The 26,970-nt window shown below is 51.2% G+C and overlaps 1 protein-coding gene across 2 annotated transcripts; it reads left to right on the top strand.

Moving 5' to 3' along the window:
* Positions 1-1,014: 1,014 nt before the first annotated feature.
* On the top strand, positions 1,015-23,994 carry KPNB1 (karyopherin subunit beta 1; the record flags this gene model as incomplete). Of its 2 annotated transcripts, XM_080564752.1 has the most annotated exons (22): positions 1,015-1,175; positions 1,459-1,517; positions 3,313-3,495; positions 5,240-5,440; positions 7,399-7,551; positions 8,644-8,703; positions 9,076-9,165; positions 9,603-9,713; positions 10,943-11,044; positions 12,160-12,384; positions 12,604-12,795; positions 14,045-14,175; positions 15,356-15,503; positions 15,778-15,849; positions 18,135-18,279; positions 19,965-20,047; positions 20,666-20,773; positions 21,031-21,174; positions 21,282-21,387; positions 21,729-21,843; positions 22,456-22,617; positions 23,174-23,994. In XM_080564752.1, coding segments are annotated over exons 1-22 (2,631 nt in total). In that variant the 5' UTR covers positions 1,015-1,135. The 2 variants fall into 2 exon arrangements, with proteins under 2 accessions (XP_080420878.1, XP_080420877.1); XM_080564751.1 differs by lacking the exon at positions 23,174-23,994 and having other exon boundaries at positions 22,456-22,621.
* Between the last annotated feature and the right edge of the window lie 2,976 nt (positions 23,995-26,970).

Below are 26,970 nucleotides of genomic sequence, written 5' to 3'. Positions count from 1 at the left end.
ACCGGGCACGCGGGGGCGCAGACCGACCCCCACCTCGCTGCGGCCTCCTTTGAGGCACCCGAGGCCCCGGTTATGGCGAAGAGGCGTGCGTATGAGGCATATCCCCGCGGTACCTGCCCCAAGTTCACGGCCGCAGCCCCCCCCCCCCGACTGCACAGCGGGGTTGGGGGCCCCATCGCTGCCGGGGCCGGAGGGGTGCAGCCCCCCCCGACCCCCCTCTGGGTGTGGGGGCTCAGCCCCGGGGCTGGGGCAGGCCCGTGCCCGGTCGAGCCCCGCAGCGACCGGGAGCTGCCCCAGGCTCTGCCCGGTCCCGTCCCGGGGGGAGAGCAGCTGCCAGAGCCCCGATTTCACCGGATTTCACCCCAAAAGCTGCTGGGGGGGTTCCCGGGGAGCTGCGGGGCGGGGTGGGCGATGCCGGGGCCGGTGGCTCCGCGCCGAGCCCGCCCCTCCCGGGGCCGCCCGCACGTGGCGCTGCCGGCCCGGCACTTCCGCCCCGCACCGGGAAGCGGCGGCCCCGCCCGGTCCCGGTCCCGGTCCCGGTCCCGGTCCCGGTCCCGGTCCCGGTCCCCAGACCCTGCCCTCCCCCCCCCGGGGCCCCCCCCCTCCCGCGGCGCGGCCCCCACGTGGCCGCCCCCTCCCCCCCCCCCCCCGCACCGCCGCTGCCGCCGCCGGGGCGCCCTTCTGCGGCGCCGCCCAATCAGCGCGCGCGCCGCCGGAAGCCCCGCCCCCTCTTTTCCTCCCCGCCGCCCGCCAATGGCCGGCCCCTTGCCCGAACGAACCAATCGCGACGCGCGCCGCCGGCGGGCGCCAGCCAATGAGCGGCGCGGCGCGGGGCGGCGGGCAGCGCCTGGTATCCCTCCGCCGCCCGCCCCGCTCGGTGTGCGCGCGCGCGCCCGCCCCGCTCGCGCGGCCCTTTTCTCCCTCCGCCGCCGCCGCCCGCAGCAGCCGGAGCCGCGCCGCCGCCGCCGCCCCCGCCCCGCCGCCCCCCCGAGGCCCCGCGCGGGACCCCCCCCCCCCCTTCCCCCAGCCCCCGGCCCCGGCCGCCGCCCGGGGCAGGCTCCTCTCGCTCCCCGTCCGCCGGCCCCCGCCCCGCCCTGCCCCGTCCCGCCGGTGCCGGAGCCGCCACGCCGCCGCCATGGAGCTCATCACCATCCTGGAGAAGACCGTGTCGCCGGGTAGGGCGGCGGCGGCGGGGCCGGGCGGGGCGGCGGCCGCGGGGCCTCGGGCGGCGGTGGCGGCGGCGGGGCCGGGCGGGGCGGGGGCGGCGGCGGCGGGGCCCGAGGGGGGGAGAGGGCCGGGACGGGGCCGGGGGGCTCGGAGCGGAGCGGGCCGGGATGGGCCGGGCCGGGCCGGGCCGGGCCGGGGCCGCCGCTCGGGCCCGCGGTGTCCGCCCGCGGGCAGGGCCGGGCCGTGCCGGGCCCGGTGCGGCCGCCGCGTGACGCCCGCTTCCCCCCGCAGACCGCTCGGAGCTGGAGGCGGCGCAGAAGTTCCTGGAGCAGGCGGCGATCGAGAACCTGGTGAGCGCGGGGCCCCCGGGGCCGCCCGGCCCGGCCCGGCCCGGCCCTGCCAGGCCGCGCCGCCATCGCGGCGGCCCCGCTCCCCCCCCCCCCCCCTTCGCTCCGCGCCCGCTCCGCGCCCGGCCAATGGCGGCGCCCCCCCCCCGCTGCCCGCGGCCAATGGCGGCGCCGCGCCGGGGAGCGGCCGGGCCATGTGCGGCCATCGCCGCCCGCCGGGACCGGGGCGGGGGGGGACGGGGCGGGGGGGGGGGGGGGGGGGGCTCGTGGGGCGGGGGGAGGAAAATGGGAGGGGGGGGGGGAGCGGGCACCGCACGTGCGGCACCGGCGGGACCCGCGCGGTCTGGGCGCTGCAGGCCTCGGCCCCGCGAGGCCTCGTTCCCCGGGGGCACCGGGAGCCGCGGGCGTGGGGCAGCGCCCGCCCGGAGCAGCACCGGCCCCAGGCCCCGTTCCGTGTGCTGCCGGTGGTGCGGCCCCGGGGCCCCCTGCAGCCCCTTGGGGCGCCCCCGGCTCTGTGCTTCGGGCCCCGGGCCTGAACGTCCCCCCTCAGGGCCCGGCGGCCTCCCCCCACCCCCCTGTCCTGCCCCCCCCCCCCCCCCCCCCGCTGTGCAGCCCCCACCCAGCCCGCAGGGGAGCCACAGGGGGCTCCTCGCCCGCCCCCGGGGCCCCTCACCCCCCCCCCCCCCCCATCCTGGGCTCCTCACCGGCGCTTCCGCGGCCGCGGAAGGGCTCCTGTGGGTCTCAGGCCTGAAAGACTTCCTTTTTTAGCAAGATCTGTTCCTGAAGCTTCGTGAGGATAATTTGGGAGGGAAATCCAAGGACCCTCCAGCTCCTAGGGCGTTAGGACTGACTCCTTCCCAAAGGCAGCAGCGCTCCCATCTCGTCTTTTGAACAGCTCCCCGCTTTTAATCCGTTATCCCAAAGCCAGATGTAAAACGGGAGCATTTCTGATGGACGGGAGGCGTTGTGGTGGTGCGGGGCGCTCGGGGGGGGTTGCCTGGAGCAGTGACGTTTCAGAGCAGTTCCCCTGCCTCGCGCTCGCCGGCCGCAGTTGCCCCACGTGTTTCTCTTTCCCAATTCTGCATTTCAAACCTTGGGAGCACTGCGCAGCCCAACAACGGTTCGGTGAGGAGGAGCACTTGATTGCTCAAAAAGTGAAGTCCAAGATAGTGGAGTTACTCTTCTTCTGTTGAGCTTTCGGAAGTTAAGCTAAATCTTAAAAGGAGCTATTTTTGGTGCCCTGAAACCTTCCCGTGTGCCGTACGCCCCGTTACACGGACCTGGCGATGGGTTGGGTGTAGCTGCCTGTTAAACGTTCTCAGGAAAGCCGCGTCCCTGCCTGGCACGAAGTGGTTTTGAGACCTGCGCGGCTGTCTCCAGCCTTTCCCAGAAGGTTTCCTTAGCAAGCAAAGGCTTCACACAGCCAGCGGGACGCAGAGGTTTCACTGCTGAGGCTTCAGGTTGGGTGCTTGCCTCGAAGCAAGGCAGCGAGCGGCTCCTCGCCGCGTTTGACACCCACCCAGGGGACACAAACCTCGGCTGGAGACCCGGGTCGTTCTTTAAAGGAATACTTCGGGCAGGCCCTGGTGTGGAAGGTGGCGGCCCCTTGGGTGAGCCGACGACACCCAGCGAAGTCGGGGCCTGTTCCCGCCTCCTCCCAGCGGCTCTGCTCAGCAGCTGGGCTCCTAACCCCGGGCGGGCGGGGGGCTCGTGGCAGGGGGGTGCTGGGGGCTTGGGCCGGGTCTCAGCGCCCTCCTCCTCCCTCTCCTCCTCCTCCTCCTCCTCCTCCTCCTCACAGCCGACCTTCCTGGTGGAACTGTCCAGAGTGCTGGCCAACCCCGGCAACAGCCAGGTGGCGCGGGTGGCGGCCGGGCTGCAGATCAAGAACTCCCTCACCTCCAAGGACCCCGACATCAAGGCCCAGTACCAGCAGCGGTGGCTCGCCATCGACGCCAATGCCCGCAGAGAGGTCAAGAACTATGTGAGTCCCGCATCTCCCTTCTGTTCTGTTCTGTTTTTCTGGTTTTGGCCCATTGGTTTCTCCTGGGGGGGGGGCCCAGTGATGAAGGTCTTCTCCATCATTTTCCTCCCTAAGTCTCCCGCTTGCTGGCAGCTCCCCCTTCCGAGACCAGTAACTTGACTTCGCTTTGGTGCTCCGTTGCTTACAGCCGGTGTAACCTGTAGAAGCGTTAGGGGGAAAACCAAAGAGGTGTGAGGCTGCTGCTTTTCACATTGTCGCATGGAAATGTTTCTACAGAGGGGGTCCGAACAGTCGGGTGTGATGGCTGGAGCTGGTGGGCACAGCTTCCCCGCTCCGTGGGTTCCGCTGGGTTGGTTTTGTTTTCTCTTCTTACACCTGAGCAGCTTCCTCAGCTGTTTTCCAGTCCCTCGTGAACACCTTTGAGGCGCTCCATGTGTGTGAGCGCACACGTGCGCACAGGGCCTGGCAGATTTTACATGTCAGAGGAAGGTAGCCATAAACAGGCAGGTTCCACGTGGGGAACGGGGAATGGTTAAACCTTGGCCCAGGTGAGGGATCTGCCCGAGGACCCCTGGGCTCTGCACGCGTGGTGGCTGAGCTCTCCTGCAGGAGCACAGTTGTGCCTGGGTGTGCGCAGCGCTCCGTGTCGTTGACGCAAGTTGGCTCTGCGCTTCAGCTAATTGTTCTTGTCTTAACAGGCAGCTTTGAGTCAGTATCTCGCAGAATGAGGTTGGGTCGCTGATTACATGGCCTGTTATTTACGTTGATGATAGAGAAGGGATCGTGGCGTATCCCGTCACCAGGAGCTGTCATATTGCCGCGTATTAAAGCTACCAAAGCCGCTTCATTGCTGCGTTTATGTCAAACTAAAGCAAAGTCCTTATGTCTTATCGTGCTGTCACGTTTGGTGCTTCCCCTTAACAGTTCCCCTCAATTGGCCCTTCCCTCAGCTGTGAGGATTGCCGTTACTTCCACTGCCGTGTGGAGGAGCTGAGTGACCAATTAGTGCGCGTTGATTAGGCGGCAGGGAGTTGGCAGGGCCTGGTCCTCGTCCCGTGGTGAGGCTGTGTGGTCTTCGGTGCCAGCCGGTGCTCTCAGCCCAGAGCCTTGGTCCAGGGCTGGGGTGGGGATGGGGAAGAGTTGTAGAGTCTGGGAGAAACTAAAGAAAACGAGGAATGGGGTGTTTGTTGGGCGGGTTTGTGGGAGGCCGAGGTGTGCCACCAGAAATCTGACACAAATCCGTGCCCCTCCCTCCTTTGGGTTTCCCTAACAGTTACTGAGGTGTACAAAAAAGTTGCTCTTCTGATCGACTGCAAGCAAAAAGAAATAAAACTTAGTCGTACTGAGGTCATCTTGGCGTCAGCGGTGTTTCGGGAGGATTTTAAAGCACGTTAGCTTAGCTTTTGTTAGGCCGCTCCACGGTGCGAGCAGGGAGGGACGTTCGGTGAGTCACCGGCGCGCACGGCAGCGTGCGGCGCCGCGCATGGGATGCGGAGGATGTGGTGGCAGCATGCGCGATCGCACAGCTGTAGCACACTTCCTGCAAGGGGTAGCCCTGGCCAAGTTCATCTCAAATGGCGCTTGGCTGTGGTCAGGGGCCTGTTTTTGCAGAGGGAGAAATGAGACGAGCGAGCCGCTTTACCGAGGAAGGGGCGCAGCGGTAATAGCAGCCGGGGAGGACCCGGCTGCGGCACCCATCGCCCTGGGTGCTGACCCGAGTGCTTGTGCTGATCTCTTCCCGCAGGTCCTGCAGACGCTGGGCACGGAGACGTACCGGCCCAGCTCCGCCTCGCAGTGCGTGGCCGGCATCGCCTGCGCCGAGATCCCCGTGAGCCAGTGGCCCGAGCTCATTCCCCAGTTGGTGGCTAACGTAACAAACCAGCACAGCACAGAGCACATGAAAGAGTCCACGCTGGAGGCCATCGGATACATCTGCCAGGATATTGTGAGTATGTTTGAAGTGTGCCGAGCTGCCCTAACCTCTCCCAGCACATCTTCTCTTCCAGGCTTCCATTCGTTACACCTCTCCCCAGTAAGCTGCGCGGCCTCCTCTCGGCTGGCTGTTCGTGCTTGTCCCGAGGATCTCTCAGCGAACAATGACAGGCAGTAAACAGGCAGGAATGGTGTCTGAAAGAGCTGACCTGCTTTCACAGCGGAAATCCAGGTCACCTTTCGTAAGGTGCAGGCTGAAGTCTGTGTCGCTGTGGTCGTGAGGTGGGGAGGGGTGCTGCCAGAAAACTTCAGCCTGTGGCTGGTTAGGTAAAGTGCTTCAGATGAGCAGCGAGCGCTCGGTTCCTTTGGGCGTTAGCTCCATCTTACACGAGGAATCTCTTTTGATAACAAAGGAGCACAGGCAAGAATACCTTGCTCTTTGGGGCACCGTCTACAGAAGGTCTCGAGGTTTTATGAGCGTAGTTTGCAGTATCACGACGTGTCGTCAGGTATCGGCTGTGAACTGCTGGCAAAGCCCCTGCATGCTGCCAGACCTACCGCTGAAAAACAAAATGGGCTGCTGCGGTGCGGTGCCACTGAAAGCGTTTGAGAATGCAGATCAGCACATTGCTTGTTGAACTTCAGCGTGGGGAGGCAGAACGAGAGATCTTCTGTTCGGTGCTTCTGTCAGGCTGCAGGGGACTGGTTTACTCGTGAGCAGGTTTGGTTGCAGATGTTCCCGTGCCTCTCCTTTGCTGACTGCCGCTGCCCCAGGCAGGCTGCCCGCAGGCAGAAGGACGCAGCGTGGGCATCGCAGCCGCCTCGGGGGCAGGCGGGGAGCTCCGGGGCGCGTGGTGTCTGCGGCAGGTGCCCCTCTCGTGGAGGACAGGGAAAAGGGGGTGAGGGAGGCGCTCTCGGGCAAGGTGAGGAGCAGTAAAAGATGACCACGGATGGGTAGTGACAGAAACAGGCGGAGTAAGGAATAGGGAAGGAGCAGTGGGAGTCAGATTTTGAAAGCCGCCTGAAAAGGTGCGTGCTTGTCAGCATGCTGAACGAGCAGCTTGTGCTGACCGATGCCACACAAAACAATGAGAAGACAGCAAAGTGCAGGGGGACAGGCTTAGGGTGGAGGTCGGTTGCTTCTCGGAGGCTGAATGAAATAAATCAGGAAATGTAGGAGCTCACGGGAGGGCTGCAGGTCCAGCACGATCTGTTAGGAGATCCTGCTGGACTCGAGTGCAGGTTAGTTGGTTGTTTGGGTGGTACCTATTGTTAGCCTTAGGATTTTTGGAGACCCTGGTTTACTGATTGGGTATTTTGTAGCCAGGATCTCTGCACTAAGTTTGTGTCAGTCGCATCGTGACACTGTACATGATCCCCCTAGTTTGGGAATCTACAGCTGGATAAATTTGGATATAACAATTAACACTAGTCTTGTAGTCAATTTACAATGAAGAAAAACTAATCTTCAGTCTGTGTTCACAACTCGAATATTGAAGCCTTGAATGCTGGACAGGTAGCTCTCCTTGCTGCTGACCCATGCTGTACGTTTTCATCCTATGTCTAAAGAAGACTGACAGCTTTACTGATAACAGTGTCGATCACAACTGCTGTCGTAGAGCTCTGCCCAGAATGTAATGGGACTGGAAAAAAGTCGTCATCCTTAACTTGCTAATTGGAGTAGTAGCCTGGAGCTTGTTGGCCCATAATTTGAAACAGTGGAGTTTGACTTAAATACCTGGAATCTCCATCCTCAGTTCAGTCTTCTTTTCTGTATCAGAAGCTGTGAAGATGTGCAGGTGCACGCATCTCCTGTATTTGTGTTCTGGTGCTCCCAGTGAACAAAAGATTTCTTGGCCTTAACGTCTTAACAATTTCTGCTTGTAGATTTTGGGATCAAACTTTGATGATACTTTAAAATACAGAGAAAGTTGTTCAGCTGGCAAGTAACTTTATCAACACTTCTTCTAGGACCCAGAGCAACTTCAGGACAAATCCAATGAGATCCTGACAGCTATCATCCAGGGAATGAGAAAGGAAGAGCCCAGCAACAATGTGAAGCTAGCAGCTACTAATGCACTCCTGAACTCTTTGGAATTCACCAAAGCAAATTTTGACAAAGAGGTAAGGGGGACAATAATAGCGATTCTTGGCCTAAAATGCAAGGACTGAATCCACGGTCTATGATGAGAAATCATGCACCACGCTGAGTTTTGATGCATAACTCTACAACAGCTGAGACTTGGATTCGTTTCCTTAAATCCAGGGTGTTCTTGTTGTAGTGCAGAAACACCGTGGAAGTCTTCACAGAGGTTCATCAATGGAAAGGAGGCGGCATTGACTTTTTTAGGATAAATTTGAACTGACCTTAGAGTTTAGCCTATTAGATGCTCTGCTTCCTAATCAAACTCTAGTCTGTAATACTGCTGTAAGCGTCCAAGCTTGGATCAGCACTTTCTTTCAAGTGGTGTGGCAGCAATCCAGATTTAACTTTGCCTCTGGAAATGGCTGGGGGAGGAAGGCCTGTAAGAGCCTTCAAAACGGGCATCTATTGGGTGTTTGGTTTTTTTTTTTTTTAAATTTCCCTTTTTTGGGTAAAGTATGTTCTCTAGGTCCCTACCAGGGGGAGTATGGAGAAGATCATATACTGAACCTTCAGCTTAGAAGGTCTTTTAATGAAAACTTTTCATAGGCAACTATTCATCAGGTGTTGATGGGGATCAACTGGAGTCCTTCAAAATTTGAGATGCAGGTGCAGAGTGTTCCTGTTGGGCTTCAGGGCTGTAAATAGCCTGGGCCTCTAAGTCTGTTCCTTCCTACTAAAATGCAAAACCATCCAGGTACTGCCCCAAGAAATTTTTGTCCTGACTGAGTTTTGAGCTTTCTTGAAGCAATTGCTGAAGTAGTTGATGAAACAGTAAGCTTTTTTTGTTTTGTTTTGCTGTCTCAGAATATGTAGTATCTTCAGTTCTGCCTTATCTCTCTATTTTGGACAGCTTGCTAAGCATCTTTTAAAGTGGATTGGGATTCCGCTTTGAGAAAGAAATTAATCAAAATACTGCAGTGAATAGTAACCTGCACCATTCCTTGATGTTTAGAAGTGTTCTCTGAGTGCTTGTACTAGCTCTGACCCAAAATATATTCGCCATAGGAAGGCTTGCAACGACTTCAGTGCATTTGTAATACAGTTCTAATGTTCTTTTATTTCTTCTTCAGTCTGAAAGGCACTTTATTATGCAAGTAGTCTGTGAAGCAACACAATGTCCAGACACAAGGGTGAGTGAAAATGATACAATGCGAAGGTGGGTGGAAAAAAAGTGCCCTGATCTGCCCCTGTTCCTTTCTTGGGCAGATGACTAGAATCTCTGGCATCATAATAAACAATTTGAAAGTGTTACATAAAATAAACAACAGTCTATTAAGAGACTGGTGCACATGTAAATTCTCAGACACAGTGAATTTTATGCTTAAAAATAGTAAACTACCAAGAGGATTTAAGTTGCTCGTGGTGAAAAACCTTACTAGGCCTGGAGTAAACCAAATCAGTACAAGGCCTGGGTTGTTAGCCCGTGGTAGGCTACAGCTATGCTTGTTGATCAGAGCGCTCAGGGAAATGTCACATCTTTGATCCATTTTGTACTCTGGCAGGTACGAGTGGCTGCCTTACAGAATTTGGTGAAGATAATGTCCCTTTATTATCAGTATATGGAGACATATATGGGTCCTGCTCTTTTTGCTGTGAGTACTCAGGTTTCTTATATGTAATTGATCTCTGCTTGTACTTCCTTGTCTTCTTAATCTGAGAGGAAAAGTTTTCTTACGGTCTTAATTTGTTTTTCTTTCTTTGGATGTAGTTCTGTCTTTGAGTGCATGCTGTGACTACTTCTCTCCTAGCAAAATCCATAAAGCCAACGTTGGGTGCCTCAGACTTGAGGCTCCCAAGTGTTAGGACAGTGCAGGCTGCTTGATTTGCTCTGCAGCCCTTACCAGGTGCTGGTGACTGACAAACTTGTAAGTGAGGAGGTTGTCTTCAGGAACAGTAACTCAAACGTGGCGCATAATTTCAGACAATCTAGAATCTTTTACCACTTGGCCCAAAATTGGGGAGCATATTTGAGGAGAAATAACATGCTAAAACATTCTGTTTTCCCTTCCTTTCTTTTGTGTTTCTAAAGATAACTATTGAAGCAATGAAAAGCGACATAGATGAGGTGGCTCTACAGGGGATAGAGTTCTGGTCCAACGTCTGCGATGAGGAGATGGACCTCGCTATAGAGGCGTCAGAGGTGAGCTTGGAAATGACCACTGAAAAATGGCAAGTGCCTGTGAGTGTCTGTATGGGAATGTTTTTAAACCACATCGGAAGTGCTCCTGTTCTTCAAAACTTCTGCTGCTGTAGGAGAGCCAACCTGAGCCCCTCGTGTGACAGTTCTGGGTCTGTGATGAGACACCATGCACCACTCTGATGCTGCGTGATGCATGTCTGATACAGAAGCTGAGACCTGGGGCTGCATGAAGCCCACAAGGCTTGTTGGCTCTGCGGGTATCGGGTGTGCTGCAGACAGCAGCAGTGTTGTGGTACCCAGCTTAGCTGTTAGCTGCTAGCTTGGGTGCTGGCAGCTGCCTTAATCAGGGCTCAGCTACGACTGATTTATTCTGCCGTTCAAGGTAAACGTGAAGCTTGTAGCTAAGGTTGCACAGAAGCCACCATTAGTAATATCTTTGAGCTGTTGCTTCATTAAGTTAGCATCTTGAATTGCTGAAATATGTTCCATGTTGAAGGGAGAGTGTTTCTTGAATTACCTGCTGTGTGTGAGGCCTGGTAGCGTCTGTGCTGTGCTGATGTGTAGGATTTCTAGGGTCTGTTAGAGGCACGGGCAACTTAGTCCTATCCTGTTGTGCAGAAAGACTGATCACGTTCTATATAATACATTATTCATGAGTTAAGTTTAAAATTATGGTATGCAATAAAACTAATCATTATCCTTTACAATGGATGGGCTGGAGATGAATTTGGGGTATTGTTCTGCATGCAGATGCTGTTTGCATAAATTAGTTGCAAAGATCAATAACAACTTAAACTTTGAAGAGCTCTAGATGAATCATATCCATCTTTAAAAGTAGCTAAATATATATTTTGTGTTGCCTGCCCAAAATAGCAAGGATAAAAGGACAGTAAGCATGTAGGTTTAGGCTGTATGCAGCAAGACCTCTTGCTTTTCCTACTTGGGGTCACTTGTTAATTATACGTAACTGCAAACTGAAAATATTTATATTTGTACCGTGCAAGGAGGGGCACAATACATGTATGGAATGGCAAGTTGAACTTGCTTATTTGAATATTTAACTGGGCTTGGTGCAGAGTGTCCTTGAGGTTCCTGTGTGTTATGGTAACTTAGTTTGTGTTGGGAAGGAGAGGAAAGCATGCAGAAGGGAATCCCTATCTACTGCAGTTCATAACTCAGACTTCATGCCTATATAGCCACTGAGAACCATTTTATAACCTTCTTTCTAGGCAGCAGAGCAAGGAAGGCCTCCGGAGCACACTAGCAAATTTTACGCTAAGGGAGCGCTACAGTATTTGGTCCCAATTCTAACACAGACGTTAACAAAACAGGTGAGTTGCAGAATGCCTGCTGCATGTGAAAGTGGTCATCGCTCGCTTGCATAACTGACTTCTTGACAGGCTTGGTCCAAAAGGTGCTTTAGGTCCCCTCGGGCAGTTTATAACCGTGTGCTTGCCCTGAGCACCTGTAGCAGCAGCCCTTGGTCCGTGATGAGGCATTGTGCACCACCCTGACATAATGACGCATCGTTCTTTAGGGCTGAGACTTTGACACTGCATGGACTGTCGCTTTTATGCTGAATCCCATTAAGACACATCTGTATTTATGATTTCTGAAGAGGTTTTATAGTTACCTGTATTCCTCGTGAAATGTTTGTGAAATTAAAGCCAATACAGAGTCTGAGCAGCATTTGAGATCCAATTTCTGGAATTCCTGAGCTTTACATGCTCAGCTGTGAGGTCCATGTTTATTTAGTAGCTATTAAGCACTTCACAGGGACTTGTTTGGACTCTGTTTCACAGTCTAATAAAAATTAATGGAATCACTTGCTACAGCAGGTCTAATTATAAAATAAAACTGTTAATTAAGCTATACAGGATGGAGTTCATTTACTTACTGTGATGAACTGGGAAAGTGGTTGGTGCTCCTAGTGGAACCAGAGAATTGTTTCCCTGTTCTTGTATTGCTGTCTGCTTGGGTGCGGAGAGTTAAATTGCAGGAGGTTCTGAAGTGATTGTTAAACCAGGGAAGATAAAAACAGATAATAGAATCACAGGTACACAGCTTCAAAGGAACTTGGCTGAGCTAACAGCTGGGAGGAAGAAGCTATTTAACTGACTGCATCTAGGTACAGTGGCCACTCTGCAAGGCAATGGCATGGATCAAAAAACAAAACCACAAAATCTCCACCTAGAGGAGAGAGAAGCAGATTGGAAGATGTGTGAGGCTGCTGTAGGCCTGTCAGTAAGGAGCTAGGAGTCTTACACCGAGATGGAAAGGTACCGATGGTGCAAGGAACTCAGGCTGTTTCTCTAGCACTTCCAGACCTGAATGAACACCTGGCCACAGGGCGGTGTTACTCGCAGCAATGCCAACAGGGTGCCACTGCCTCGGAGTAGTAAGAGAGATTTTCTCCCAGAGTGACAGGGTGCTCTTCTCCTCCTAGGATGAAAACGATGACGACGATGACTGGAACCCCTGTAAAGCAGCAGGAGTCTGCCTCATGCTCCTGGCGACCTGCTGCGAAGATGACATTGTTCCTCATGTGCTGCCATTTATTAAAGAACACATTAAAAATCCAGATTGGCGATACAGAGATGCAGCTGTGATGGCTTTTGGGTGTATTTTGGAAGGACCAGAGCCTAACCAGCTCAAACCACTAGTTATACAGGTAAGATTATCTGTGTTTCTTGGAGGCTTGTAAAACAGAAAACTTGGATTTATGTGGAGGACACATGCTTTGCATGTTGCTCTTCTGAGGAGAAGCAGAAGGATGTCTGCTTTTCCTCATTACCATAGGTAATACGTTAAAATTAGAAACAGTGGCCAGTTCGTGTTTCCCTGTATTGCATATGATCACACCTTTCTCTTGGCTGGAATTGTGTTCTAGGCAATGCCAACTTTAATAGAACTAATGAAGGACCCCAGCGTTGTGGTTCGAGACACAACAGCATGGACCGTGGGCAGGATCTGTGAGATGCTTCCCGAAGCTGCCATCAATGACATTTACCTCGCTCCACTGCTGCAGTGTCTGATTGAGGGCCTGAGTGCTGAGCCCCGAGTGGCCTCCAATGTGTGTTGGGTAAGGCAGTCCCTTCGCTGTTTGGTGTGTGATAAGTTTCTATTTTAAAAAAAAAAAAAGGCGAGGGGAGCACAGCTCATACACATATATATACACACACACACATATGTGTGCTCACACGCTTAAATGGGCTTCAGAGATGATTCATGACTTGGTCGTCCAGCAAGCACAGCTGTTAACTGTAAGTTATCTCAAGTCTGTTTAAGAAATAAATAGTTAATATTAGCAATTTTCTCCTTTAAAACTAAGTGTAAAGTTACCTTAAGTTTGAAGATGCTGTGGAAGCTGTTGTTGATAGCAGGTGTGATGGGTGCTTAGAGTAGGCATGCTAGGATTTTTTTTTCTTGGGGGTAGCTGGATTCCCTGCTTAATCGTGAGGGAGACACAAGATACCTTGTTTCCCGTTACCTAAGCCCGCTTCTGAAGTGGCTTCAAAACTAATTCGAGGAGCATGAATTTTTTTGTTCCCTTACAGAGCTGCAATCCCTCGGGTTGGCTTGCTAACGTCAGCTGTATCCGTCTTGATGAATGTGTACTACCACGTAGCATATCTGATCTTTCACTATAAAGAGGATGTGTCCCTTACTGCCTTTTAACAGAGCTGCTAAATAGGAGTTCAGCTAGAGATGAGTATTTGCACGTCAAAACAAGTTCTAGAAATGACAAGATTCATTCTGTCAGTATTCTAGAGATTTGAAGGCTTCTAGTCAGCGTGGAAGCTTCTCCCTGATCTGCTGATCCTGGCAAAAGTCCATGTAGCTGTGGCTTTTGTCTTCTGAAGATGATGACTAGTATGCGTCTTTAGATTGAAGTGAAAATGAGGAGGCTTTCAGCTTTTTTAATCCACGTGTCTCAGAGCTCAGAGTTGTTCTGCAGTTGGGAATTTGAGCAGCCTTGTCTAAACCACGATTTTAACTTGCAATGGTAATGCCAGGCAGTGGGTAGAGTCTGTTAATAGCCTGTGTAGTTCAGGCAGTCTGCCTTTATTCAGTTGTTGGGACCAGCAGCACTCTGCAGATGTGTCTGTGGCAGCGCGACTGCCTCGCACGGTGATGCTTACGTTGAGTCTTAGAAACCTTCGTCACTCTTGCACCAAAGTTCAGTGCACTAAACCGTTACCAGCTCGTGGAGGGAACTGTTAATCCTGCACCTGGTTGTTTTGTTAGCATAAGAACTGTTGGGATATGTGTTTCTGGACTTGCAAGAGTAAACTCACTTAAATAACAGAAATGGTTGTTCTGTGTTTCAGGCCTTTACTAGTCTTGCTGAAGCTGCCTATGAAGCTGCAGATGTAGCTGATGATCAGGAAGAACCAGCAACCTACTGCTTATCCTCTTCATTTGAGCTTATAGTTCAGAAACTTCTGGAGACCACAGATAGGTAACATTAACCCAGCTGGCTTAAGCTCTACAAAGATGCTTTTTTTTTTTTTTAAGTAAACCAAAACTTTAGGCTGTTGGTCGTCTTTCTCTTGCAGCTTAGAACTGAATGATGTTTTATTAGATGGGGCTTTTTGACTTCATGTGAAATACAGAACACGCTTCCAGAGGAAGAACACCATTAATAGAGAACAATTTCTGAGAGTTTTGTCCATACCTGCTTCTAGTAAGCCTGGGCTTTCCCCCAAGAGTGCCTATTCCATGTTTTCATTTGAAGTTGTGGACCACAGTGTAATACTGTGCGGATCTTTGTACAGTATTTGTAAGACTCTTAAAGGTTGGCTAGAAGGCCATTGAATAATAAGGATCGCAGCAAGACATAACTAGTTTACTGTGACTGTTTTGTGCCGTGGTTGTTGCTGCCTTGTTAAATCCATTTATGTTAGCACCAGGTACTCCCAGAAGAGCTGAGGGCTTAGTTAGGCTTGATACTGTCCTTCTCCCAACGAAGCTGAAATATAGACGAGGCAAAATATTTTCTCAGTTCTGCAGAGGCAAAAATAAGGGTAGTGAAGTTGTATTCTGCCTTCAAGGTAGTATAAAGAATCTTGACAGCTCTGCAGTTCAATTCTTGGATCAGTTCAATCCTCAGTTGAAGACTTTTGCTGCAGGATAACTTCTTAAATGGTGTCCCTGTCTGAACAATTCAAAGTCTAAACTCTCTCCTGTCTCGTTCTCTTCCAACCAGAAGTGTAGTGTCTCGCTCAAGGCTCTGAATTCCGTCTTAGCATAGATCTCTGTCTTTGTTTCAAGCTTAACACCCTCACTGATGTCTCAGAGGGATGTCAGAGAGGTAAAATGTATGCCTCTCACCTCTTGAGACCATTTCTTCCCAGGCAGGGTAACAGCACACTGGAAGATGTGGGTTTGAAGCGTTTTCTGCTCCTGAGCTTGCTGTCTGTGACTGAAGATATTGGAAGTCATTAATAGCAAATGAAAAAAATGGTCCAAAAATGGCTTCAGAAATTTCATTTACTTACAAGTCTTGGAATACAGAAATATGATTTGCTTTAGCTTGTCACAACACTAGAATTTAGCTGTTACCAATTTACTAAAAAAAAAAGTCTGTTTCTAAGCAAGCCTGAGCACTGGGAGCTGCAAATACATTCCTTCTGTTACAGGCCTGATGGACACCAGAATAACTTGAGGAGCTCTGCGTATGAAGCTCTGATGGAAATAGTGAAAAATAGTGCCAAGGACTGTTACCCTGCTGTCCAAAAGACAACTTTGGTCATTATGGAACGACTTCAGCAAGTTCTGCAGATGGAGGTAAGTGAACGTGATGTTTAAACCCCTGGTGTTTGGCTTCATCTGGAATAGAAAAATGAGTGTTGTTGCTGAGTGTATATATCATGGTATAACATGTCCTTGGTTTTTATAGATAGTAGATATATTAAGCTCAAAAACAGCACCTCTCATCTTAAATTTTGAAGAAACAAATATTTAAAATTGATTCTCTGCAACTTGAAGTGCTGTCAAAATCTGCTGGATTTTCATGGACTGTGAAGAAGGCGTTCTATATGTGGGGTTTGTTCTTTTTCAGTCTCATATCCAGAGCACTTCAGACAGAATCCAGTTCAATGATCTTCAGTCTCTTCTCTGTGCTACTCTCCAGGTAAGTTCCTGTTTCCTGCTTTGCGGTTTTGGGAAGAGGTGGTTTAAGGGGTGCCCCTGTGCCCCCAGGGATGCAGACTTAGCTCTGGTGTTGATCTCTGAATGGGGAGCTCCCACCTGTGGGAGGTGGTGCAGGGTTCAGAATGCTTCACCCCTTGTAGCAGAGCGCAACTCACAAAGTTGAAAATAACTTTTTTTTTAAATAAAGTACCTTGTATGTGGCATGTTAAGAACTGTATGTATGTTCAGATTGGCTGTTATATTGGCTATGGACTGAACAACTGCTCTGGTTGGCACAGGCAAAAAAAAATCTCCGTAACAGCTTTAATTTGTTCATCTGCCTCTTGTGGCTGGTGTTCTTATTTAAAACGGCACTAATTAAAATGCACTAAGTGTCCTTGAAATTAAACATCTGGTAATGAACAGCCCACGTGACTTGGAGCACTAGCACATTTCAGTTCCTTGCCTGTTCTTACGAAGTCTGCTGAAAACAGCCACCTCTTTTTCTAAAACCGCTCTGGACATTGATCAGACCATCCACGTGAGATACGGGGTGTTTGATACCGAAGCCTTCCTGTTTGCGCTGCAGGAAGAGCGGTGCTGTGCTGTCATGCCCAGCTTATTAAAAGTTACAAGGTGCTGCTTTAGAACTGTATAATAGACGTGGATTCAGCATCAGCACAGCTCTATGCGGCTCACAGAAGAAAGGATTTTCTCCTGGAGATGTAGCTGAGTAGCATGTAATCTGAAATAAAAGCAGAGTTCCGCATCTCTCTCTGCTCAGATTTATTCCTTTGTTCTGTTTTGTTACCCATTCTCTGGAGTTTCTTTCATTTCTGTTAGCTGAGGAGACCGAGCCTTTTCCTCACCTGCGGGTGAAAACCTGCCATGGGTTTTCATGGCCATGCCTGCCATGGCCATGGGTTTTAGCTTCCATCCTCTTAAGTGAGGTTATAAAATCTCCTGGGCATTGTCTTCAATTTGGTTTGAGAAATTTTGACTTACTCCTTCTAATTCAAGACTGTAGCATTAGCTGATATTTTGGTCCTCTCTGATTCTTAGGGTAATTTCTCAAATAAAAGGTAGATGGAAACCATCTGTCCTAGTGGTGGGATTTAGTGGGGAGACCTCGGTCACTGAGGTCTTTCAGGACACCTCTGTTCCCTTCTGGAAACTGGTACAGATAGCACATGTGGAATTAAGCTGCTAGTTTTAATTTGCAGACGCAGCTTTCTTCGTTATCACAAAATCTGAGCTTTAAGTATTTACAGTAGCTGCAGCAGATACTTAATTCCATTAAGTAAAAATTAACAGGAGGATTTTTTCAGTGTTAGTTAGTAAAGCGTGCCATTTTGTTGCGTGGTATTTCCAGCAGGAGAGAGAAACCATTAAATCAAGACCTATTATTTGAACAGTCAAACTCAATCTCTTTGGAGTGACGCAGTTTAAAGAATCAGGCATCAAATAATTATTTTCCTGTGCAGGTTAAAGGATCAATCCTTTTCATAGGAAGTGCAATTATATTGTAAATAAGGATAAGTCACAATTGTGTTCTGTAGTCTGTACACCGAAAGGGACGGTCAGGGCTGTACAGTGGGAGCAGAGGAGAAGCTCAGGTATTTACCCGGGGAGCCTCCTGCTCGCTGTGACGTGCTGCCGTGCTCCCCAGGCTGCTCTCCTGCTGTGCTGGGCTGCCTCTGCTCCCTTCAGAAATCAGTTTTGCTTTTCAGATGCCTTAGTGCTAAACATGTTCATGTAAACTAATGCATTTTGCATTGTTTCTATGTTAATTTATTCTCTGCTTATCCCAGATAGGAGAGGTTTGACTGCAGTTAGCAGTAGACAAGCTTGCATCTCAGTTTAACAGGCATTATCTCTGAAGTTGAATTCTTTGGTGCAGAAGCAAAGCTTCCATGCAGCCTCTAATTGGCAATACGAGATTGTCACGTTGCTGTGATGGAAAAAGGGCTTTTTTTTGTAGGGCCAAATTTGGGCTGGTCACGTTTAATGCCAGCTTACAAAAGGAAGGCCTGGAGAACAGCCTATGCAGCAGGAAAGGTAAATTCGGCTTGTTCTGTAGCTGGGAAATGGAGTGCAGCCGAAATGAATGGGACTTTGTGCTCGCACTGACAAAGCATATTTCTGCAGCGGTGGAGTTCAAACAGCAGCCTTGCTTTTAGCAGCCCAGTGTGGTCCTGAGTGTTCAGAGGCAGCACAGATGTGGAGGCATAATTCAGCCCAGCACGTGCAGAAGCAGTTACAGTCTCTTTCCCCTTTCCTGCCTAGAACGTCCTCCGGAAGGTTCAGCACCAGGACGCGCTGCAAATCTCGGACGTGGTGATGGCATCGCTGCTGAGGATGTTCCAGAGCACGGCCGGCTCGGGGGGCGTGCAGGAGGACGCCCTGATGGCAGTCAGCACCCTGGTGGAAGGTCGGTGCCGTGCTGCGGAGCTGGGGGTGCTGGGGGGAGCGGGACTGGGGCAGAGCCCGAGCGCTTCCTTCTCTTTTTGACTATCTGGCAAAAAAACAGCATTGGTTCCTGCCTTGCTTGAGGTACGGTTTTGACCGCACAGCTCACCACATCTGTCACTGAAGCCCTGAGACTGCCTGATTATGCTAGACTGTGTTTCTTGAATGAATAGCTCATTTTCCGTTAATAACGTAGTTACAATGCAAATTTTGCCAGGAAAAAGAGCTAGCGCTACCCTGTGCGGTGCTGAGCACAATGGGAACCTGCTGGCTTCGTGCTGCTGCAGCACCGGCTGAACGTTATCTTAATGATTCATACTTGCCTGCTGCCTGAGACCCGTTGCTGTTTTGGGATGTTTTGTCAATGGCTGATTTATAGTCATTGTTCTTATTTAAAAGAAATCACACCGGCAAAGAGCAGCGTTAGAGCGAGTCAGGATTTGTGAAGTTAAATAAAATTTGGGTTGTGGCAGTCCAGGCAGTTGGAGCTTCAGGGTTCATGTTCAGAAGCTGGTGTCTGGAGCTCCAGGAGCAGTGCTGCCGAACGCTCCGTCCGTGGCTGTGGGAGTTGAGGAGCTGCTGGCAGCCTGTGTGTAACCTCGGTGCCCTCTGCTGCCACGGGTAAAAGCCCCGCGTGGTTCGGACGCGGGTCTTCAGAGAGCATGGCTCGGGAAGAGGTTCCTTTGGATCTTCCTGAGGCTGTAACTGTGACTGGGTTGTTCAGGGCCTCTTCAGGTGACCAGACGCATTTCCAGCAGCAGTACGTGCCCGTTGCTCCAAGAACACAGGACAGCTTTATAAACACAGCCGTCAGTTTGGGCTTTTTGGAGCAGCGCCTTCCAACAGTTCAGAGAGCAGGTCTGTGACCTCGGCGGGTGCCCTCGCTGCAGAGGACGGCTTTATGACTGCTCCTGGGTTTGTCTGAGGAAGCTGGGAAGTGAATGGGCAAGTCAAGGGGGAGGATTGAAGCTAGGCAGCAAGCAGAAATGGAAAGCTGTCCCCGTGAGACAAAGGCCTTTTCCCTTTGGATAGATGTTTGCACGGGCGACCTTAGTAATGCAAGTGTCCTGGGGAAGGCGGGAGTTGGAGAAGAACAGACATAGCATAAAGGAAGTCTTTCACTTCAAATATTTAATATCTCCTAAACACAAACACACTGGGGAATGCTCGAACTGCACAGCCGTGAGGTGAAGAGGTTGAGCAGCCGTTTCCAAAGGGAGGATGTTCCGGCTGCGTGGCAGTAAAGCAGCGTGACAAGGCTCCGTTTTCAGCTGGTGCGGAGCTGGGCAGTGGTGCTCCTGCTGCACTGAACCCAACGTGCAGAGCCCTGCCTGAAGCGTGCTGCTGCGTCTGCCGTGCTCGGTCGGGGAGCGCCCGGCATCGTTTCTTAGCGCGGGGCGGAATGGGTTGTTTATCTTCAAAAGCCTGCGAGGAGTTGGGCTCTGAATCATTTTAGTCCCGACGGATGTATTTCACCAGTGCTCAATTTTTGTCTAACATCTAGTGGAGAATTGATTTGCTGTGCTTCAGTGGAAAATACAGGTACTGGTTTGGGGTAGAACATGTTGAGTTTCTGTTTTTGGTGAGTTCCGTCATATACGTAGTGGGCTGGGAATTTTTTCTGACAAGAATATTTTCCATGCACAGTCTTAGGTGGAGAGTTTCTGAAGTACATGGACGCCTTCAAACCGTTCCTTGGCATCGGACTGAAGAACTACGCAGAGTACCAGGTGGGTCAAACCAGGCCACCCTGTGCTCGCAACCTCTGAATTTCTCACCTGCTCTCAGGTGCTGAGTTCAGCGCGTGTGCATCTGTAAAACACCACAGCTTTTGGTGATGAAACAAAAATTGGAGCCCCATAGATTTTTCTGTAATTACTGTCTGCATGCGCAAACTTAGACACTCTTCTACTTAATTCAGCAGAAGGCCTTAATTGGCTTTACACCTGGGTTTTCCCAGTGGCTGCATATTAGTTGGCCTTGATGAGGAGAGAGGTTGCTACTGGCTGTGAATTTCCATTAGAAGGTCAAGTCATGGTTCTTGCTGTGGGGCAGATATTTAGGCTCTGCGTTTGGTAGTGGTGGTTCAGAACAAGTACCTGTCCCTTTGCTGGCAGCTGGACCCCTTGCCTCCCCTGTTGGTTAGGTGTGGTCAGCTTTCAGGGCTCTATGTAAGTGGTAACGGCAGCTGCTGAGCCCCTGCTTTATGCGAGGGTCGTTCCTGTCAGTGACTTCAGTGGTTGCAGACTTTCACCACTACTTAGCGCTTGAATCAGCTGAAGCTGTACAGATAGAGTGTGGAAGACTGACTCACTGGGTGGGTGTTTGACTCGCTGTTCTATTTGCAGGTTTGTCTGGCTGCAGTGGGCCTGGTTGGTGACTTATGCAGAGCCCTGCAATCCAACATCCTGCCTTTTTGTGACGAGGTTATGCAGCTGCTCTTGGAGAACTTGGGGGTGAGTGTTTACCTTCTCATTAGCTGGTTAGTAACAGTTGGCTTGCACATTGAGAGGAAAAGTGGGAGGTGGGAGAAGCAGAAGTGTTAGGCATGCTCTGAAGATCCCGTGTTTGACAACTATGTCGCTTAGTGTTTGAATTGAATCCAAATTTATTGAGGATAAGGATTTACGTTTCAAGTAAATGTCTTAATTTATTAGCTCCTCCCCTCTTAGAGAAGTGCAGCTGAATGTGATGGTGCTGAAATCTCTTTCAGAATGAAAACGTTCATAGGTCTGTGAAGCCACAGATTCTTTCAGTGTTTGGTGATATTGCCCTTGCTATTGGAGGAGAATTTAAGAAGTACCTGGACGTTGTACTGAATACCCTCCAGCAGGCTTCCCAAGCACAGGTTGATAAGGTAAGCCAACAGTGTGCTCTGCAGTTCGTTAAAATCATAAACGAGTAAGGGCTGTGCACGCTTTATCAAGGGCACTGCTCATATATGCTCTCTTGCTGCCTTTTTAGTCTGACTATGATATGGTGGATTACCTGAATGAGTTGCGGGAGGGCTGCCTGGAAGCTTACACTGGCATCATTCAAGGATTGAAAGGAGACCAAGAAAATGTGCATCGTGAGTACTCTGTCCTGGTGTGGTCTTTCTATGGCTGAAATGACAGGGAAATAGGAAGAGCTCTGTTTGGATAAGCTGTTTCGCGGTAGTTGTCACATCCACAGGCACATTCTTGTTAATTCACTTCTGTGTGGGAGGGAATGCTCGCTGTCATGAGCAGGGAATGGGCTCAGAAACACCACAGCGGAGGGCTCTTCCTCTGGCATGCGTTGTTCTTCGTGTATCAGAGTGGTTTTGGGGTCGAATTTTGGCTGTCTGGGAGTATGCTGGAAGCCCTTCTGAAAGGCAGACCGTTAAACGTGAGCTGTGTTTCACCCTGTAATGAAGCTGTTCTCTTTCAGCGGATGTGATGCTGGTGCAGCCCAGAGTAGAATTTATTCTGTCTTACATTGACCATATTGCTGGAGATGAGGATCATACAGATGGAGTAGTGGCGTGTGCTGCTGGACTGATAGGGTGAGCATCCTGATCCCATCTGAAAACTTACAGCCCGCTCATTAGATAGAAGTCTCTGTGCAGCAGCCTTAGTGTTTAAAGCTGCATTTTCGTGACTGTCTGAAGCATTTGATGTCAGTTTGGGATTTTTTTCAGTCGAGCATCAAAAATTTAGCTGAACTTGTCAAGTGGGTAACACAGGTGAGGTCCTTAACTGGCAGGGTAAAAAAAACTGTAGGTACGAGAGAAAGTTGTTGAAGTTACTGTAACATGCAGATCTGGGATTTTTCAAGGGTGATCTGGGTTTAAAAGCCAAAAACCCAAACCTTCAATTGCTTGGATATGGAAGATCTCAGGCCAGGGCATCTTAATCTTTTCTGGGGAATTTAGGTGGAGAGCTGATGGAAACGTTGGGGAGATCAGTCTTTGGACAGGAGATTGAATGTCTCCAGTTAGTCACAATTCCAGAAAACTGTTCAGCTCTCCTACTGCTGAAATTAGTGACCATATGCAGCATTTTAAAAAGGACATTAGCTGTGAGTCAGATTTCTTTTAGCTAGGAAGAACTGATCGGAGCGGTACTGGCACATCTGTTTGTGGCACTCAGCCTCAAAGCCTCTCTTGCTTCTGCAGGGATTTGTGTACAGCATTTGGAAAAGATGTACTGAAATTAGTAGAAGCTAGACCCATGATACATGAACTGCTAACTGAAGGAAGAAGATCCAAGACGAACAAAACAAAAACCCTTGCTACCTGGGCGACTAAAGAACTGAGAAAACTGAAGAATCAAGCTTGGTAAGGGATTACACCCACCTCCTTTTCATGTTGCATAATTATGAAATTGGCTGAACTCCTGAGTCTGAAAGAGATGCTACACAAAAGCCTTGTTCTATGTAGAAGGTTCTTTTTAATTTATTGTTCTGTAAACAAGCCCCATCTGTGGTCTTGTATATCAGAACAAATACAAACAGGAAAACAGAGTGAACTGCTTGACTTTGACAAGACCAGGTGCAGACTTGAGGGCTTCTTGCATTGTGAAATGCTTCGTCCTTACCGGGCTGGGACAATCCTGAACTACTCCAATGCAGCAGAGTTGCAGTCCGTTTACTCTGCAGTCCTCCTGAAGCACCTTGTAAAAGGAGCAGGTTGTTGAGGGGCAGGACAGTGTCTGCATTTGGGAGAATAAGCCTGCTACAGCTTTCTCACCCTACTTTGAGAATTTTGATAATATCCCCATTATTTCTCTTCTCTTTCTGTGGAGTCGACTTTTTCCACTCGCTGCTAGTGTCTCGTATCGCCTGGCCGTGGGATCTTGCGTGTGGCTTTTTTGACCAGCCCTTTCTGCTTGCAGATCTGTTACCATTGGGATGACACCTGAGACCCCCACTGGAAATCTCCAATCTTTTGAAAAAACCCGGAAGTGAGGAGTGTGCACGGATGCTGAATGTTTGGGAATGAGAGGATGAGTGAGTGAGGCTTGGAACACACCACATTGAAAATCCCGCCACAGCAACAGCAGCGGCGCTGTTAGCGAGCTGAGCACTGACTTGCGTCGGCAGCCTGGCCTCGGCCACCTTCGGGAAGAGGGGACGACCGGCTCCTGCTGGGGAACGGGCAGCCTCTTCCGACAGACCCGGGCTGGCGTCCCTGGAGCGGCCGGTCTGGAAGAGGAAGCAGGGCTCAGCCGGGGCGCGCTCTGCCCGAGGTCGGCTCTGGCTGCTGGGAGAGATGGAGCCCGGGCCTCCAGCCGCCCGCGGCAACCTTGGCCACGCGATGCTGTCGGTGCACGGGATAAAAGGAGGGGTGAAGGATTTTCAGTCTAAGAGTGAGTGTGTGTGAATGAGGCGGTATCCACATTCTCAACTTCAAGTCATTGCAGTTTATCTTTTCCCAAAAAAGGGTTAGCTGTTGCATTTCATAAACTAACCGAAGTTCAGTCTACTGATGCAGCATAAGAGATGTAAAAAAGAAAAGAGGAAAAAAAGGAAAGTCGCTCTTTAGGGCTTTTTATTTTAGGGAAACACTGACGAATGTTCAGAGCTCCCGTTCTGAGTGACGCTTTTCATGATCTCGTTTCATCAAAGCGCCTTTCCTTCCTTAATATTGTTCAACTGTGAATGTAGAAATGGGGGAAAAAAAAAAGAAAAAAAATTAAAAAAAAAAAAAAGCAAACTCTTGCGTTAGAGGGTATAGAAGTAAATTGTCAAACAAGATTTCAGGCTTACAAACAAAAATATAAGCGTTAAGTGCTCCGAATTGGCAGTGAGAACGCAAAGGGAAAGATCTCTCCTGACTTGTACTGTAGCAGCCCGAACACCCACAAAAATTGTGCCAAAGAGTTGAAAAACAAAATAAAACTTCAGGTAATATTTTGGATTGCAAAATGAGGATAAATTCAATGTTCAAACAAAATCTGATAAAATGCCATTTGGAAACTGCTTGGCCTTTTGTGCTCTTTATTTGATCAAATCTAATGTGGTATTGGTCTCTTGCTGCACTTCAAAAACAAAAAAAAGGAAAAAAGAAATTTATATAAAATATATATATACTGACTTGAGCTTACACAAGACGGCACTTGTAAAAGGTTATATTTTTCCACTGCAGTTGAAGATTAATAAAATGGTGTCAAACATTCCCCAAAACTTCCTTTTTGTATTCTTGGTCTTTCCAGTAAAAGGGGAACCCATTAACAATTTTTTAATAGAGTAGTAACAGTCTGATGGGCAACTCTGAAATGAATTGGCTGCTTACTACTTCCCTAATCATGCGATGTCTTACTTTCACATGAAGGATCAGAATCTCGTTTCTTCTTAAATGAGACTTTTGCTTTTGAGGAATAGTCCCTTGCTTATCCTAGATTGTCAGCAATAAGCCAAGAAAAACGGAGGAGGTGCAGGGCTTCAGAATATTTTTCATTTCATTTTTCTTAATGCAGCTGTTGATACTACCAGCATTTGAATCTGCAGTTTAACATGGACATTTTTAAAAGCTGCTTGTGGGAGGGAGAGTAGAAAACCTTAGCCAGTATTTTGTTTGTTTCCTTTTGCTTTGTTTCTTTTTTTTTTCCAGGAAGCAGGTGGCAATCTGCTTTATTCCCCAACTTCCTTTTCCCAGTCTGATCCTTGGACCCGCTGTAATGGAGTCCACTTTTGTTGCCCATCTGCACTGCAGCATCCACAATAGCTCTTGTACAGGGTATCAGATATGTGCCTTTCAGTGCTGGGTTCAGATTGCAGTCGAAGTGCCGACTTTGAACCAGTGTACAAAAAAATAAAACCTCCCAGGTGCTGAGGCGAGGAGGAGCTCCGCTGACCGGGAGCGCCAGCCAGCTCCTGAGCACGGGTAGCGAGAGGCCTGGGCCACGTCTCGAGTAATGCCTTTTCTTTTTATTTTGTTTCTTGAGGTGGGGTGGGATTTCCTTTAAAAAAAAAAAAAAAAAGCCATTCCTGAAGTTGGGGAGGGGGCGTGGAGGGAAGAAATCTGATCATTCCTCAGTGCTACCTGTTTCTGTCCTGTGTGGCTGTTCAGCTGTAGACAGCAGGAGAATAAAGTACACTGAGACAGTAGTGGAAACAAACCCGTGTCTGTCCTGTTTGTTTGGGGCTCTGGGGGTTTTGTTCGCTTCAGGGAAGCAGCCGGCTCGGAGGGAGCACGAGCACCTCTTTGGCTTCCTTCAGGCTCCTGGAGAGCTGCTTTTGGTGCAGCGGGTAGAGCCCACCCCGACGTCTCCTCTCCAGGGGCCGCTGCAGCAGCGGGTGGGGATGTGCCTGGGGCTGTGTCCGGCTCCTTGCCCTGCCCCGGTGCCTTGGCAGGGGGAGGTTGGCCTCGAGGGGTGCCCAGCCGGGCTCCTTCATGAACGGAGCTCTGTCGTTTCCTCGGGCACGCCGAGCGACGGAGCCGGCGCTTCCCCCAGCAAAGAGCTGATCGGCTGCGACACCGGGGCCCCGTTACCGCGCCTCCTCCCCGCTGCGACGCGTTAACGGCGCCTGGAGAGGACCCAGCCGCTAACAAACCGGTAGGCCCGATTTATTTACCTTCTAAATAAAAGCCGCTTTATTTTGGTTTTCGTTACTTTTTTGCTGCTTCGTTTAACGGAGCCGCTGCTGCTCCCCCCCCCCGCCAGCCGCGGCCCCCGCGGTGCTCTGAGACGGCGTGGGTGTGCGGCGGCCGCGCGCTTCCTGCGGGGAGCCGGGGGTGACAGCGGCGTGGCAGCTGCCATCTGTGCCACCGAGCGCGCGGGGCCCTGCGCGACGCTTCCTGGGGACGGCGCTCGGCCTCCTCCCGGTGCTCGGCCCCATCCGCGCCGCCGGGCTCGGCTTCTGCGGGCGCCAGGCCGCGGGGAGCAGCCGAGGGCAGGAGAAACCCAAATCCTGCGCGGGGCTGGGAGAGGAGTGAGGCGAAGGCGCTCGGCTTTCTGCTCCCGGGGGTGACAGCGGGGCCCTGGCCCCTGCTCCAGTGCGGAGCCACTGTCTGGCACCCGCTGGGCGCAGGGCCCGGTGGCTTCAGCGGCTGGCGCTCGCTCCCCGGTGACACCGCGCTTTGGGCTGAGCCGTCCCTCGTTTCACCGCTGCTTTTTAGCCCTGTTGTTCCCGAGGCGCTGGCTGCGAGTGCAAGCGAAGCAGGAGCTCAACGCGCAGCGGTGGGAATTTGGTGAATCCCCTCGGGTCGGGTACCCGGGGCCCTGGAGGAAACCGCACTGCAGGTGCCCAGAGCCAGGTGTGGGTGGGCTCCGCTGGGCCCGGGGGGTTCTGTGCCCCCCGGCCGTGCGCTGCGGCCCTCCCACAGCCCCTGCACCCTCCTCTGCACCCAGGGGGGCCGCAGGGCCTTACCTGAGCCTGAGGGCAGCATGGAAACCACAGAGCTGTGCTGGTGGATGTCCGCCGCTGCTGCCCTTCTTGGTGTGAGCTGTGATGGCTTGACACAAACGTGTGGCTGCATCTTAGTGAGGTTTGTGCGCGTGGATGACGGGACTCGGGGTGTGCAGGGGGCTTGGGCACCCTCCTCCACCCCCCCTGCCACGGCCCAGGGCTCTCCTGGGGATGCAGAGGGGCCAGAACTGGGCGATGCCCCCAAAGCACGGGAGCCCTGCGTGGCAGGGAGATGAGCTCAGCATCGGCCTCTCGAATGCCTGGTGCTCTTCTTTCAGAC

Source organism: Anser brachyrhynchus (assembly GCF_964034855.1).
Source record: "Anser brachyrhynchus genome assembly, chromosome: 22".
NCBI lineage: Eukaryota > Metazoa > Chordata > Aves > Anseriformes > Anatidae > Anser > Anser brachyrhynchus.
The sequence above is the reverse complement of the archived record's forward strand: the minus strand, read 5'-3'. Positions and strand labels throughout refer to the sequence as shown.